The following is a 17,613-nucleotide window of genomic DNA, read 5'->3' as shown; positions in this document are numbered from 1 at the left end:
AGAGGCCCAGCAATCACCTCTCTAGCTTCCCACAGCGTTCAGGTCCTGGGGATTTATCCACCTTTAACGATTTTAAGACATCCAGCACTTCTCTGTAATCTGGACATTTTGCAAGATGTCACCATCTATTTCCCTACAGTCTATTTCCATATCCTTTTCCACAGTAAATACTGATGCAAAATATTCATTTAGTATCTCCCCCATTTTCTGTGGCTCCACACAAAGGCCGCCTTGCTGATCTTTGAGGGGCCCTATTCTCTCCCTAGTTACCCTTTTGTCCTTAATATATTTGTAAAAACCCTTTGGATTCTCCTTAATTCTATTTGCCAAAGCTATCTCATGTCCCCGTTTTGCTCTCCTGATTTCCCTCTTAAGTATACTCCTACTTTCTTTATACTCTCCTAAGGATTCAGTCGATCTATCCTGTCTATCGCTGACATATGCTTCTGCTCATAGTATTCCCTCCATTGCACCTCATATGACCTCCAACATGGGTTCAAAGTTTTCTGGATCCCAGAAATTGGCTGTGGGTTTTGCCCGCCTCCCTAAATGCTAGTCTTAAGCACATCCTTGACTATCACAAGTGCTGTACTTCAAATTGTTACTTTTATCTGTTTTCCCAGTTTTTCTTATGAATCATCGTGTATTCTGCTGCCACCTCCTTCCCACTCTGTATGTGCAGTCACGATTCCTTTGATGTGCAAAATGCACGCGTTGTTTAAAAGTAAATGACTCTCTGAAAGAGTTGTAGGGAACAGGACAGAATTCGCATCTATCTTACAGCATTGCTGCCAGCAAAGCCAGCACTTTATGTTGTTTGTTAAGATCATGCTTCTTTCTCAGGAAGCACCATAACCTATTGAAGGAGACATGGCGATAACATGTTGCGCCACTGAGTGGTGAGAAAAAACCTTGCATCTGTTTAACATGTGATGAATTTCTGATCTCGCCTGTTATTATTAGAATCCCTACAGTGTGGAAGCAGGCAGTTTGGCCCATCGAGTCAGCACCGCCCCTCCAAAGAGCATCCCATCCAGACCCAGTCCCACCTCCATCTTACCCCCGCATTTCCCATGGCGAATCCATCGAGCCTACACATCACTCGACACTATGGACGGTTTAGCACAGCCAACCCACTTATCCTGCACATCCTTGAACTATGGGAGGAGGCTGGAACACCGGGAGGAAACCCTCACAGACACAGGGAGGATATGCAAACTCCACACAAACAGTTACCCGAGGGTGGAATTGAACTGGGTTCCTGGTCCGTGAGTCTGCAGTGCTAACCACTGAGCCGCCTCAAATGCTGTCATTTAAGCTTGTGAACGGAAGGTCAAGATGTTCTTGCAGAGAGGAATCAGAATGCAGCCTGCATAGGAAACAATGGATAAGGGCTAGGGCTCGAAGTTATATTAGTTATTTTTAAAAGAAAAAGAGTTTACTTAACTTATGGCTAATGTCTTTTCCCAATTGTAGTATCCAGGAAATTAATGCTTTTTGTGTGTTGTGGCTTTGTTTAATAGGGTTAATAATTTTGAAGACACTATTGAATTTTTCTGATTTTGCTTCCATGTCCATCTACTCCTATATCTCAACACAAATATAGAAGATAATGTTATGATGTGACTGTATCTGCCAATAAGAGTCAGTAAGAATGAAGAAGTAATTCACAAAAACTAATGGCGATAAGGAATTCACTTTGGTGTGACTTTAGTTTCACTTTTCTTTTGAGTTAAGTAAATTGTGCCGAGGATCAAGAATAATCTTCTAGGAATTATTTAGTGTCTTGCACCCCAGTGCTAAAGACTTTGCTGAGTGGCTGCAGCTTGGACAGGAGAAAGTTGAAGGAGCTCTGAAGATGAGGAACTTGTAGCACTATCAACAAAAAGTGGGGATATGGGTCGAGAAGCTTGATTGCTCTTTGAAACAGCTGACACATATATGTTATGGAGCACCATGTCACAATGCAGTGTCATAGCTAAGAACTAATATCTCATGGACTTTGCAGCACAGAAGCTAATCATTTAACCCAACATATCACTAATGTTTATGTTACACACAAGACTCCTCCTACTCCACAATGGACAACTAGCCATTTGGATACAGAACTGGCTCGAAGTTAGAAGACAGAAGGTGGTGGTAGAGTGTTGCTTTTCAGACTGGAGGCCTGTGACCAGTGGAGTGCCACAAGGATTGATGCTGGGTTCACTACTTTTCATAATTTTTATGAATGATTTGGATGTGAAAACATAGGAGGTACAGTTAATAATTTTGCAGATGACACAAAAATTGGAAGTGTAGTGGACAGTGAAGAAGATTACCTCAGAGTACAACAGGATCTTGATCAGATGGGCCAATGAGCTGAGGAGTGGCAGATGGAGTTTAATTTAGATAAATGTAAGGTTGCTGCATTTTGGAAAAGCAAATCAAAGCAGGACTTATACATTTAATGGTAAGGTCCTGGGAAGTGTTGCTGAACAATGAGACCTTGAAGTACAGCTTCATATTTCCTTGGAAGTAGAGTTGCAGACAGATAGGATAGTGAAAAAGGCAGTTGGCATGCTTTCCTTTGTCGGTCAGAGTATTGAGTGTAGGAGTTGGGAGGTCATGTTGCGGTTGTACAGAACATTGGTTGCGGCTGTACAAGACTTTTGAAAATTGTGTACCATTCTGGTCTCCTTCCTATTGGAAGGATGTTGTGAAACTTGAAAGGACTCAGGAGTACCACAGGAACTTGATCAGATGGGCCAATGAGCTGAGGAGTGGCAGATGGAGTTTAATTTAGATAAATGTAAGGTTGCTGCATTTTGGAAAAGCAAATCAAAGCAGGACTTATACATTTAATGGTAAGGTCCTGGGAAGTGTTGCTGAACAATGAGACCTTGAAGTACAGCTTCATATTTCCTTGGAAGTAGAGTTGCAGACAGATAGGATAGTGAAAAAGGCAGTTGGCATGCTTTCCTTTGTCGGTCAGAGTATTGAGTGTAGGAGTTGGGAGGTCATGTTGCGGTTGTACAGAACATTGGTTGCGGCTGTACAAGACTTTTGAAAATTGTGTACCATTCTGGTCTCCTTCCTATTGGAAGGATGTTGTGAAACTTGAAAGGACTCAGAAAAGATTTACAAGGATGTTGCCAGGGTGCAGGATATGAGCTGTAAGGAGAGGCTGAATAGGTTGGGGCTGTTTTCCCTGAAGTTTCGGAGGCTGAGGGGTGACATTATAGAGGTTTATAAAATCATAAGGGGCATGGACAGGATAAATAAACAAAGTATTTTCTTGGGGTGGGCGAGTCCAGAACTAGAGCGCATAGATTTAGGGTGAGAAGGAAAAGATATAAAAATGACCTAAGGGGCAACTTTTTCACGCAGAGGGTGGTACGTGTATGGAATGAGCTGTTGAAGGCTGGTACAATGCAGCATTTAAAAGGCAACTGGATGGGTTTATGAATAGGAAGGGTTTAGAGGGATATGGACCACATGCTGGCAAATGGGGCTAGATTAGGTTAGGATACCGGGTTGGCACAGACAAGTTGGACCGAAGGGTTTGTTTCTGGCAGTACATCTCTATGACTCTGGACTCTACTTCATTCAACACTTCCCTGCATATCATCCAATACATTTCTTTCTCATTTACATGCTTACCAAGTTGCCCCTCAAATGTATTTATTCTATTTACTTCAACTACCTGATATGATAGTAAATTTCAAAATCTAACTACTCTTTGGATAAGGAAATTCACTCTGGATTCCTTAATGAATTTATCTGTTTTATATTTATGACCTCTAGATTTTGGCATGTCAAATTTACCACCTTTCGCTGTTCTATTTTGTTTTGTTACTGTAGACTCTGACATCAGTAGCAACCCCTCCCACACACTGTTGCAACTTTCCAGTCTCTCCCAGCCCCTTAGAGGTGCTCTGCCTCCACCCCTGTGTGTCCCCTTCCAGTGCCCCATCTCCCCTCCGCACTCTGTGTCAAGCGTAAGGCCATTTAGGGAACCACCCTCACACTCTTGTAGCTCCCCGACTGACCAAAAGGTGGCTCTCCACTCTCCCTGCAAACTTTAGAGACATAGGCTGCTCTCAGCCATGGTCCCCAGAGTCAGTAAAACAGCATCAGACTCTGCAGCCTCTGGCCTCTTGTCTATGTCCCTGTGCCTTTCCAGCTCCACATCCCCTTCTTAGCTACTGAGCTGCCCACTGTTCCTCCAATCACAGGTCATCTCCACCCCCTCCCTCCCTCAATCATTGGACCAATCAGCAGAAAGCATGGGAGTGAACCAGCCTTTGTTTGGAGGAGCAGCTACTCAGTATTTCCTTCCATTTATCTATTGGTTACTTTTCTCTGATTTGTTGCTGCCATGAGTGAACTTTCCTGGATGGTTTGGAGACTCCTAGAGGCTGATTCACCTGCTCCAATGTGATTCTACGTGCTTCATTATTAATCAGTTCACCATCCTCTACAATAAGTCAGGAACCATGGTTCACAATTGCATATGACTATAGCAAGCAGTATTTTTCTTAAAGACTATCTTTAGATGTCTACATTCCATGCACACTGACATTAAATTACAATACTTTGAAATACACAAAATGGAGATCAGACGATGTGGAACCAGGAAGATAGGTGTGAGGCAGCAATCTCTTCAAATGCTTCCATTATAATGGTTATGTGGTCCATGTAAGCTGTTCAGTCATTCTATTGGTATAAACAGTGACCAGACCTCCTGTCCCAGACTCTTGATGGGTGATCTTCATATTCCCTCAGCCTCTCAATCTTGCCTTCATGCTTAGGATTAATAACATCGCTACTTAGCAACACGGTAAGCCCTTTTTGTTCCAAATAATGATGTCACAATTGGTCACATGAACAATGTGAACCCACAGTAGAGGTTTATTATTTACATCTTCCCTATCAACCCCCTTCATCGTGTGTGAGGGTCTCTACTGCATCACCTTTCTTTTTTATTTAGAGAAAATTCATTTTATTTCTAACAGGGTCAGTGCTGCAGATCTGGGAGCATTCTAGTCATTCTTTGGCATGTCTTTTCTTATAGGAAAGTTTAACTGACTTGGAGATTTGAGGTCTGAGTGCTTGGAAATCGGATTATGTACTCTGGCACCTGTATTATCAGCTCACCACCTGCAGTAATATTCTTGGTAGCTTGTATTTCAGTACAATTATTTTATACACAGTTGAGGAGGTGGCACCATGTGCTTGCTGGAGCATAATAGTGAGTAGGATTACAGGCTTAAAGGGAATCTGAGAATGTTAATTTGGGTATTAAATAACACTGGAGGCATCAATGTGGAGCTCTACATTTTATAAGCCAGCATGTCATGACTTGAAGAGTCATGGGGATGGGATTTCTAGCCTTGCATTATCATATGAACACACTGAGGGTACTTGGATTACTGTCAGAAGGGAATCTGGGAACTTGTCACCCCTTTTGAACTTTGGATGTCCTAACAAAAGAGGGACTTAAAAACACTCACTGAAAATTGGACCTAAATGAAACTAGGATATCACTGCTTTAGGGCTCGGCAGTAGCTATATTGGATAGTTTGGTAATTTAGATATGGACTGGGAATCCCACTGGTCCAGAAATAAAAGTTCAAATTCTGTTATGGCAGTTGGGATGTTCAAATTAGTTCATTAAATCCATTTGGAACGGAAATCAATTCTATTCATGAAATACTGGATTGTTGTAAAAATTCATCAGATTCTCAAATATCCTTTTGTGATGGAAATCTGTTGTCCTTACCTACGGTGGCTATATGTGACTCCATCCTTCAACGTTGTGATTGACTTTAATTGTCCTGTAAAATGGCCGTGTTATACAGTTACAAAAAGTGTAAGAAGAATACAACGAGACAGACAGTTTGGTGCCAGACAAGACAAAGTTACACCTACATACAGTCAATTCTTCAAAGTCTTCCTCTTTAATGTTTTGGAACTTGTGCTAGAATGGAGAGAGCTGACAACCGGCTACTAAAACAACAGCCTGATCATGTCATATTTACACAGTCACATCTTTCTGCCAGCATCCTAGACTTCTCCTTCACCATGCTTGTAAAGTTCTATCCTATTGTTGGATAGATCCCCCAGAGGCGGTAACATGATGGTTGTGTACAGCTGGTAAGGATTAGTCATAGAAATTCTTATCATTGACCCTGAACCCTATGAAATTTCATGGTAGCAGGTCAGACATGGGCAGGAAAGCCTCCTGCAAGTTGCTATGTACATCCCTAATTCAGGTGTTGAATCAGTGCATTCCCAAGTTGGAGGAAGCAATATGTGTCATGCCAGAGAATTTAGTCTGATGAGGGCTTTGAACATCTATCACTAAGAGTGTCTGAATCCTGTCACCAAGACTAGCTTGGTAACACTATTACTAACTAAGTTGGTTGAACCTTGAAGAATCTATGTGACATATTAGCTTCCAACAGGTGATGGAAAAGCTGACACAAAGTAAAAATAACTTGACCTCCTCCTCACTAAATACCTGTCAGAGATGCATCTGTTCATGAGAGTATTAATAGGAGTTATCACTGCACACTGTGTGGTGATGAAGTCTCATCTTCACACTGAGGATACCCTCCAGTTCTGTTGTGAAACATCACCAACTAATTGAGATGGGTTGAGAACATCTAACAACTTAACTGAGGCTCTGTGAACAAGCAGCAGCATAATTATATGCCAGTCCAATTTATAAACTCATGGGCCAGCTTTTCCCTCACTCTGTGACTATCAACTAACCAGGAGACCAACCTGATTCAGTGAAGAGTGTAGAATAACCAGGATGTGTACTAAAAATGGGATATCACCTTGGCATATTTACAGTACACATGTATTTACAGCATGTTAAACAGCAGGGATAGCACATTATAAATAGCACTAAGCAATTTCACAATCAACGATTCTGGTCTGACATTTGCTGTCATGCGCATCCAACTTTACTGGTGATGACAATTAAACAACAAGAGGAATAGACTTTATAGCATCCCCACCTTCATTGATGACCAAGCAGAAGATGAGATTGAAGCTGTTGCAGACATCCTTAGCTAGAGGCATTGAGTGGATGTCTTGTTTCAGTCTCCTCCTCTGGTCCCTACCCTCAGTGGCACTATACTTCAGCCAATTAGAGTCACTTCACATGAGCTCAGTAAAGGGCTTAAGGCACTGGATAGAGCAGAGTGTTGGTCTCAACAGTTGTTGAAAATCTATGGTCCAAACATAATCCCACCCCGAGCCAAGTACTTTCCATACACTTACTATATAGGCATCAATTCGGAAAATTGCCCAGATATGTCTTCACCATAAAATGGAAGATAAACCTAATTGAGTCAAATTCACTTATTCTCAGTTATCAGAAAAGTAATGGAGGGGTATCGTTGCCAATACTATGAGACCACCAGCTGCAAGTTCCCCTCATCCACCATCTTGACTTCAAAATGTCTCACTTGTCCATCATCATCAGTGGGTGAAAATCCTCAAATTCAATACCTGAAAGACTTTGGATGTACCTACACAAGACACACTGCAGTTGGTTAAGCAGGTGATCACCACTCTCTGAAGGACAATTAGAGATGGGAATTTGTGTCATTGCCAGTGATGCTCATGTCCCATGAGAAATATAAAACAGAGGGGGTCGTTAGGGCCGACTAAAAAAAAATAAAATAAAAAAAAGCAAAAAACAAAGAAATATAAAACACACTGGTAATTGCAATGCAAGATGAACTATGTGGAAGAGGCAGTGGAGAACAACTTGCACCTCTGAAGCTGAAGATGCTTTTAGGATACAAGAAGAAATAGAAAGCAGCTGTGAAAATAAAGAGCAGGGAGAAACAGGCAGAGTATTTCTTGGACAGTACTGTTCCTTTTATTTGCTGTTGTGTTAAATTGAGTAAACAACGTAGGGTGCAGCACTGGCAGCAACAGCTAGCTTAGTGAAGTGAGAGTCGACTTGGGCCTCAGCTTTCATGTGATGTGTAAGAGGTCTCCCCCTGACCTGGGAGAGGGTTACGTTGGACCTTGGCATCTTTACACTTGTAGGGAGAAAACCATTCAAGAAAATGTTAAACTTCTGCTAGTCATTTGCTCCTTGTCATCACTTCCTTCCTACTGCAAATGGTTTAAAGTATAAAAATGTAGGGTGGAACTTTCCACAGCTCTGTGCCATTGGTGGGGCCTTGCACACACACTGGGTGATGTACCAGAAAATCAGCAGTAAAATAAGGAATAGCAATCATTATAGTGTTATATCCAAATATACATAGCTACATGGTAGGTGATGCACCTATCAATTAAGAAATCCTCTGCTATCTGCTAAATGTTTTTATATACAGACCCTGTTTTTCATGGTTGCAAAATTCCTGACTGTACAAATGATTTTAATAAGACATGATTAGCTTTGGCTCATGGGTGATATTAACTGTGAATCAGAATATAACGGTTCTTTCTCAATATGAACTGTGCCTCTGTGTGAATGAATTGTGTAAAGTCACACTATCTAGTAAGTTACATTTATAGGTGGCTGCATTTAAGGCAAACAACATCAATAGACGCAGCACGATGTGCTCTTTTATTTTGTTCACGGGATGTGGAGGTCGGCGCTGGGGCAGCTGTTTTTTATTCATTCTTGGGATGAGGGTGTCGCTGGCTAGGCCAGCTTTTATTGCCCATCCCTAATTTTTCAGAGGGTAGTTAAGAGTCAACAACACAGCCATGGTCTGGAGTCACACATAGGCCAGAGCAGGTAAGGATGGCATGTTACCTATCCTAAAGGATAATAGTGACCTGGATGGACTTTTACAACAATAGACAAGGGTTACATGCTCACCATTAGTGCAATGCTTTATCAGACTTTGGTTTCATTGTCTGTTGTGGTAGGATTTGAACTCTTCACCCTAGCCTGGCCCTCTGAATTATTAGTTCAATGACATTCCTATTATGCCACTACCTGCCCACATGTGCAAATTGAACAATCCCAAGATCAGTGCAATCCCACACCCAGTCAGTGAGCAACATTCACGTCACTGGTTTCAATCTTGATAGTAGGGAAGATAAGCAGAACGTTTTGGAATAATTGATCAGAGCCTGTTTGGAGTGTTATAAATCCTGGGAACGTGCTGGGGTGTAATGGCAATTCGGGATGTGTGGCTATTTTTAATAGTGTCCTGTATTCAGAACACACATTGTGATCATGAATCATACTTGATGCTTTGTCATCTCTCGGAACTGATTCATATTGGAACATGATCCCACAGGATGGTGGAAGCCCTGCAGTATCCAAATGTTCCACAGATGTAAAAAGCTAAATGAAACAGTGAGGTCTTGGAACTCTGGGGACCAGCAGAAACAAAAATCAAGTAAATTACCTGTGGGTGATCTGCAATGTGGGGAAATTCTCATCCACTGGGATTCTCTCAGTTTCAATGAATTATCCAAGTTCCAGTGAAGAGTTTATTGCAAAGTGTTTTCACTGCGGAAACTGATTGTTCATTACAAATAGACTCTGCTGTCATTAATACTGCTCATGAACCGCCACCTAATCTTGTTCATCTCAGTTCATCAACATATTCCATTCTCCCTCAAGTGCTTATCTAACTTTGTCTTAAATGCATCAATGCAGTTTGCCAGCAATGCAGTTTGCCATCACTGCTGGTTCCTAGTGGATTTTCGGGTCAGCCATGATTTCTCTGAATAGGAGCATAATCAATACACTGAATACCCCTACTTCTGCTTCTACACCTTACGGTGCCATCTGCGCTTTGTTGCATTAGTCCCCTGGATGCATCACGGTTTGGTACAGCAACTGCTCTGCCCAGGACCTTGAGAAGCTACAGAAAGTTGTGAACACAGCCCAGACCATCATGGAAGCCAACCTTACAGCCAGTAACTCCATCTACACTTCTCTTTGCTGCATAAAGGCAGCTAGCATCATCAAAGACCCCACCCACAGCAGTCGTCATCTCTTGCAACCTCTCCTGTTGGGCAGAAGATACAGAAGCTTAAATACTTGTACCAACAGATTCGACAACAGCTGCTTCCCCGCTGTTATTAGACTTCTGAGATGGATGTCTCAAGTTTCAAATCTAATATCTTGTTTTGTACATTTTCTTTACAGCTGTAATTTTTTATTGCTCGTCAGTCACCCTATAATGTTTGGATGTTATGTTCTGCTGTACTGCATGCAAAACAAAATTTTTCACTGTACTTAGGTACATATTACAATGACAAATCAAATCAAAATTTTATTCTCCTGTCCTCACTTCACTGGAAACTGACACCGAGACATTGTATGTAAAGCCGTGAGAGTGATGAGTAATCTATAATGATATGCAACTTTTGTCTGCCTGCACTTTTCTGATTTATTCAATGGGTTGATTTGATGGATGGAGCCTGATGCACATGGGGTGCTTAGAGAGCTGGAGCATGCATGGAGGTATAAAGGGGTTTACTGCTACTGACTCTAATCACACACTCCCACCACTGAATGGTAGGAGTTTATTATTTGAAATATGAAAAACAAAAGTAGAATATATTACTTTATAATGGGGACTGAAATCCACCTGTCTTAAATTAGAAACTATACTTTGTCTTGATGGCTATGTGCAAGTCATAGAGTCATAGAGATGTACAGTATGGAAACAGACTCTTTGGTCCAACCAGTCCACGCCGACCAGATATCCCAACCGTATCTCGTTCCACTTGCAAGCACCCGGCCCATATCCCTCCAAACCCTTCCTATTCATATACCCATCCAAATGCCTCTTAAATGTTGCAATTGTACCAGCCTCCACCACATCCTCTGGCAGCTCATTCTATACATGGACCACCCTCTGTGTGAAAAGGTTGCCTTGTAGGTCTCTTTTATATCCTTCCCCTATCACCCTAAGCCTATGCCCTCTAGTTCTGGACTCCCCAACCCCAGGGAAAAGACTTTGCCTATTTATCTATCCATGCCCCTCATAATTTTGTAAATCTCTATAAGGTCACCCCTCGGCCTCTGACACTCCAGGGAAAACAGCCCCAGCCTGTTCAGCCTCTCCTTATAACTCAAATCCTCCAACCTTGGCAACATCCTTATAAATCTTTACTGAACCCTTTCATGTTTCACAACATCTTTCCGATGGGAAGGAGACGAGAACTGCATACAATATTCCAACAGTGGCCTAACCAATGACCTGTACAGCCTCAACATGATCTCCCAACTGCTGTACTCAATACTCTGACCAAGGAGGTATGAACCTGCACTCCAAGGTCTCTTTGTTCAGCAACCTTATCATTAAGTCTATAAGTCCTGCTAAGATTTGCTTTCCCAAAATGCAGCACGTTGCATTTATCTGAATTAATTTCCATCTGCCACTTCTCAGCCCATTGGCCCATCTGGTCAAGATCCTGTTGTAACTACACCTCCAATTTTGATGTCATATGCAAACTTACTAACTGTACCTCTTATGCTCGCATCCAAATCATTTATGTAAATGACAAATAGAGGACCCAGCACCGATCCTTGTTGCACTCCACTGGTCATAATACTCCAGTCTGAAAAACAACCCTCCACCACCACCCTCTGTCTTCTACCTTTGAGCCAGTTCTGTATCCAAATGGCTAGTTCTCCCTGTATTCTGTGAGATGTACAGCACGGAAACAGACCCTTTGCTCCAACTTGTCCATGCCGACCAGATATCCCAATCCAATCTAGTCCCAAGTGCCGGCACTTGGCCCATACCCCTCCAAAGCCTTCCTATTTATATACCCATCCAGCTGCCTTTTAAATGTTGCAAATGTACGAGCCTCCATCACTTCCTCTGGCAAGTCACAAGGAATTAACAAAATTCAAATTAATGAAGATAAGCTCAGTTTGCAGACAATTACGTGAGCATTACAGTCGCAGTAACAAAATTTCATGGAAGCAGCTTTGTATTCAATGCATTATTGCCTTGTTTCCTTTGTCTTGGTTTAAACATTAATTTTTAAAACGTATCGCCAGCTTTTTTATAATGCAGAAGTGAGACCAATTCAACAACGTATTTTTAAAGTCATGAATGGACCAACTACAAAATCTGTGTGTTTAAGAGAACAGAACATTTTCAGAAGAGGATACCACACCCAACTACATCCAAAAATACTCATTTTTCCTGCCCAGATTACAGTGTGCTTAAACTGTGGTGGGATATAAAAATATCTAACATTCAGTCCTTGACTGTATGCCACTGAATTCAGACTGGGAGCACGGTAGCACTGCAGATGCTGGAGATTAGAATTGAAGAGTGTGGTGCTGGAAAAGCACAGCCGGTCAGGCAGCATCTGAGGAGCAGGAGAATTGACGTTTCGAGCATAAGCTCTTCATCCTGATGAAGCTCAGCAGGTCTGGCAGCATCTATGGAGAGAAATCAGAGTTAATGTTATGGGATCAATGACCCTTCCTCAGAACAGCTAGGCTATGCAGAAGATAGGGATAAGGAGTAAATGACTGGTGGGAATAGAGCCCAAAGGGAGAGAAGAACAGTTGGTCAGACAAATGAGTGGATAACGATCTGACTAGGAGAGTGAATAGCTGAGAGTGGAGATTGTTAATGGCTAACAATAGGTCATGTGTAATGGCGGACTATGAGATGACAAAGGTAGACAAGCAGGAGGCTGGTAGAACACGAGCCATGTGATAACTAAGCCTGTTGTGTGGGATTGGGGGCTGGGACATGGGAGAATTCAAGCCCTAAATTTATTGAACTCAATGTTGAGTCCTGAAGGCTGCAGGGTCCCCAAGCAGAAAATGAAGTGTTGTTCTTCCAGCTTATGCTGAGCTTTGCTGGAGCAGAGATGTTGGCCAAGGAACAGGGTGGTGTTTTGAAGTGGCAGGCAACTGGAAGCTAATGGTCTCTTTTGCAGCCAGAATGCAGGTATTCTGTGAAGCGGTCACCCAGTCTACTCTTTGTTTCCCCAATGTAGAGGAAACCACATTGTGAGCATTGAATGCAATAGACTACATTGTGCAAAGTAGTACTTCCTTGCAGTAGAGTTGCAAAACAACATAAAGATGGAATACTTGTCCCCGACACTGAAGATTTTGGATCCAGTGCTACTCCAGAATTTGAGCACATACCTTGACTAGTGCACCATTTTGTTGGAGTTGCAATCTGATGTCTTTTTGATGATATATTAAATAAAGATGCTGCCAACTCAGGTGTATTTATTTGACATCATGACACTATTAGAAGCAGAGGGGAGAATCGGCTGGTCCTGAACACTATTTATCCCTCAACCAAATTAGCCAAACAGATGACCTGTTTTTACCAACAGTTTCCACATTCCCTCTGGAACACCCTGGACCAATTGTTCAAGCTCCAAACACCTCCCCACAATCCAACAGCATCATTCCAGCTGAAGTAGCAATTTACTTACAAGGTGACTCAATGGTTAGCACTACTGCCTCATGGCATCAGGGAGCCGAGTTCGACTTTAGCCTAAGGTGACTGTCTGTGTGGAGTTTGCACATTCTTCTGTGTCTGTGTGGGTTTCCTCTGGGTGCCTCAGTTTCCTCCCACAGTCCAAAGATGTGCAAGTTAGGTGGATTAGCCATGGTCAGGCAGCATCCAAGGAGCAGAAAAGTTGACGTTTCGAGCATAAGCTCTTCATGAGGAATGAGGAAGTGGCCCAAGGGGGCTGAGACATAAATGGGAAGGGGGGGTTGGGGCTGGGGTGAAGGTAGCTGGGAGTGTGATAAGAAGCTGAAGGTGGGGGTGAAGGTAATAGGTCGGAGAGGAGGGTGGAGTGGATAGGTGGGAAGGAAGATGGACAGGTAGGACAGTTCAAGAGGGCGGTGCCGAATTGGAAGGTTGGATCAGGAATAAGTTGGGGGAGGGGAAATAGGGAAACTGATGAAATCCACATTGATCCCGTGTGGTTGGAAGGTCCCAAGGTGGAAGATGAGGCGTTCTTCCTCCGGGCGTCGGGTGGTTAGAGTTTGGCAGTGGAGGAGGCCCAGGACTTCAATGTCCTTGGCAGAGTGGGAGTGGGAATTAAAGTGTTAGGCACAGGGCAATGGGGTTGTTTAGTGTGTGTGTTCCAGAGATGTTCTCTGAAATGCTCCACAAGTTGGCTTCTTATCTCCCCAGTATAGAAGAGACCACATTGAGAGCAATGGACACAGTAGATGATGTGTGTGGAAGTACAGGTAAATCTCTGTCAGCTGTGGAAGGATCCTTTGGGGCCTTGAACAGAGGTGAAGAGGGGAGCTGCGCATGCAGGTTTTGCACTTCTTGTGGTGAAAGGGGAAGGTGCCAGGAGTGGAGGGTGAGTTGGTGGGGGAAATGGGTTACAGGGATAAAGTAGGAGGTCGATGCACTTCAGGGGGTTGTTATGGACTCAATGGGCTGAATAGCCTACTTCCACACTATAGAGATTCTGTGATTTACTGAAACTTAATCTACTGTATTCGCTATTCACAATCTCCTCTACGTGAGGAAGACGAAATGCAGACTGGGTAACCGCTTTGCAAAATACCTACATTCTGTCTGCAACGTGACCACAAGCTTCCAGTCGCCTGCCACTTTAACACCATGTTCCCTGGCAATGTCTCTGTCTCGGGCCTGTTACACTGCTCCAACAAGGTTCAGCGCAAGTTGGAAGAACAACATCTCATTTTCAGCTTAGGGACCCAGCAGCCTTCAGAGTCAGCCTTCAGCCTCAATATCGAGTTCAGTAATTTTAGAACCTGAACACCTCCTTTCATATCCTTTATCCACCTCCACCCTAGGCTTTAAGCAACGCCAACCCATTTTCACCTATATATGGTCCCATGATCAACTTTTCTTTCTCCCTGGAAAACTATCATCCATCCCTTTCCCTGTCATTCTTTCTCTCTGGGCTCCATCTCCACCTTGTCCACTCACTCCTTTTCCCCCCACCCAACCCCCTGACTTCAGCATACATAATATAAGCATCCCATATGTTTTCACCCCGTCTACTTGTGCTGACAGGACTCTGTGGACTTGTACACCAAGATCCCTTTGTTAGGAGAAAGTGAGGACTGCATCATGTTCACCTGCCAATTTCTGGTGAAGGGTTTATGCCCAAAACGTCGATTCTCCTGCTCCTTGGATGCTGCCTGACCTGCTGTGTCGTTCCAGCACCACAAGGTTCCTTTGTTCCTCGGTACTCCCTGGAGACCATGTGCATTCCTAGTGTATGTTGTTCCTTTTATAGACCTCCTGAAATGCATCACCTTGCACTTATCAGGATTCAACTTCATCTGCCAATGCTCTGTCCAGTTTACCAGCTGATCAGTATCAGGCTCATTGTCCATGTATGTGAACTCTGTTGTTTTAATCTTCTTTCTCTGTCCGTGCTTTCTCCTCATACAGCAGACACCCCCGATGTGTATATTGTGGAACGGCTGTTTTCCAGCAGCCTGGTGGTCATTGTCAGCCTCTCCACACCACAGAAGATGAACGTTTATCATTTCAAGAAAGGGACTGAGATCTGCAACTACAGCTATTCAAATACCATCCTCACTGTCAGGCTGAACAGACAGGTAAGAGGAGCTACAGACTGGCAGAAAGCTGCTAACTTCAGTTAGGTCAGCTACACCCTGTCATAGAAAAATCAGTAACTGAGATAATAAAGGTTACCTTTCAGTCATGTACAGAATGTACTTTATAAGGGTCAGGTTGCAGGACAAAGGCACCAGCATTATGTAACTACCTTTTTCAATTGTAAGGTTGTTTTGAATATGCAGCTGTATTTGGTAGTCAAACAAAATGCTGGTGAGTAAAGTGAAGCTTTTGTATAATTTGGTTCCAATTTTGAGAGGGTATTGACCTTTCCAGTGCGCTTTCTTAGAATCACACATTGGACCCGTTGGCCCACTGACTTTGCACCAACACATGGGAAACACCTGACCTTCAACCTGATTCCATTTACCCATAGCCTTAAATGTTATGATGTGCCAAGCGCTCATTCACATACTTTTTACAGGATGGGAGGCAACTCACCTCTACCACCCTCCATAGCAGCATATTGCAGACTGCTGTCACCCTCTGGGTAAAAAGGGTTTCCTCACAACCCCCCCACAAAACGTTGTGCCCCCCCATCTTGAACCTACGTCCCATCGTGACTAATTCTTCAACTCAGGAAACAGCTACTCCTTATCCATTCTGTATACACCCCTCATGATCTTACTCAGCTCAATTCAACCATCCTTCAGTCTTCTCTGCTCCAAGGCTATCCAACCTTTCCATATAACTTACATCCTCCATCCGAGGCAATTTTGTGGTGAATCTCCTTTGCACCCCCTTCCTTGGACAAGTAGGCCATCTCCTTTATCAGCAAATGTGTGGAGAACGAGGAAGTCAATCCGGATGTTCCCCAACAGGAAACCCTGGATGAACCAGGACACACAGAACCTGCTAAAAACCAGACATGAGGCCTTCAGATCAGGAGACCCACTCAAATATAAGGAATCCAAGCATGACTTTCGCAGAGCCATTAAGCTAGCCAAGCACCAATACCGATCCAAACTAGAGACCCAGACAGACACCTGGTGACTAGGGCAAGGGCTGAATGACATCACAGGTTCTAAAAAGAGACAATGAAAGATAGCAGACAATGACAGCTCCCTCCCAGATTGTCTCAATGCCTTCTATGCTCGCTTTGAGCAGACTCTCGGCGAAGAGGTAACACCTATTCCGACAAGTCCTGACAAACCTATTCCAACAGTCACTGCGTCAGAGGTCAGATCAGTTTTCCTTCGTGTGAATCCAAGGAAAGAAATGGGACCAGACGGAGTACCAGGCCGTACACTCAGGGCATGCAGAGATCAACTGGCAGAGGTCTTCTCCGATATCTTCAACCTCTCCCTGCAGCAGGCCACTGTCCCTGCCTGTTTCAAGAGGGCCAACATCATCCCTGTGCCTAAGAAGGCTCATGCAGCATGTCTCAATGACTACCGCCCGGTGACCCTAACTTCAGTGGTCATGAAGTGGTTTGAAAGGCTGGTCATGGCATTAGTCAACTCCAGCCTCCCCACCACTGTTGACCCACTCCAGTTTGCCTATCGGACCAACAGATCCACGTCAGATGCCATATCACTTGCCCTTCACTCCTGCCTAGAACATCTTGACACCAAGAACAGCTATGTAAGAAGCTGAAAATGTGTTGCTGGAAAAGCGCAGCAAGTCAGGCAGCATCCAAGGAATAAGAGAATCGACGTTTCGGGCATAAGCCCTTCTTCAGGAATGAGGAAAGTGTGTCTAGCAGGCTAAGATAAAAGGTAGGGAGGAAGGACTTGGGAGAGGGGTGTTGGAAATGCAATAGGTGGAAGGAGGTCAAGGTGAGGGTAATAGGCCGGAGTGGGGTGGGGGCAGAGAGGTCAGGAAGAAGATTGCAGGTTAGGAAGGCGGTGCTGAGTTCGAGGGATTTGACTGACTCAAGGTGGGGGGAGGGGAGATGAGCAAACTGGAGAAATCTGAGTTCATCCCTTGTGGTTGGAGGGTTCCTAGGCGGAAGATGAGGCGCTCTTCCTCCAACCGTCGTGTTGCTATGGTCTGGCGATGGAGGAGTCCAAGGACCTGCATGTCCTTGGTGGAGTGGGAGGGGGAGTTGAAG

The 17,613-nt window shown here is 43.7% G+C and overlaps 1 protein-coding gene across 7 annotated transcripts in view; it reads left to right on the top strand.

Annotated features, from left to right (window-relative positions):
• Positions 1-17,613, top strand: part of wipi1 (WD repeat domain, phosphoinositide interacting 1) — a 98,237-nt gene that overhangs the window by 26,303 nt on the left and 54,321 nt on the right. For all 7 annotated transcript variants that reach the window (XM_043714833.1, XM_043714839.1, XM_043714832.1 and 4 more), the window contains one exon: positions 15,372-15,541. In XM_043714833.1, the coding sequence (XP_043570768.1) occupies positions 15,372-15,541 (170 nt within the window). The remainder of the gene's footprint in view (positions 1-15,371; positions 15,542-17,613) is intronic.

The sequence above is a fragment of the Chiloscyllium plagiosum genome, chromosome 24 (assembly GCF_004010195.1).
Source record: "Chiloscyllium plagiosum isolate BGI_BamShark_2017 chromosome 24, ASM401019v2, whole genome shotgun sequence".
Lineage (NCBI taxonomy): Eukaryota > Metazoa > Chordata > Chondrichthyes > Orectolobiformes > Hemiscylliidae > Chiloscyllium > Chiloscyllium plagiosum.
The sequence above is the reverse complement of the archived record's forward strand: the minus strand, read 5'-3'. Positions and strand labels throughout refer to the sequence as shown.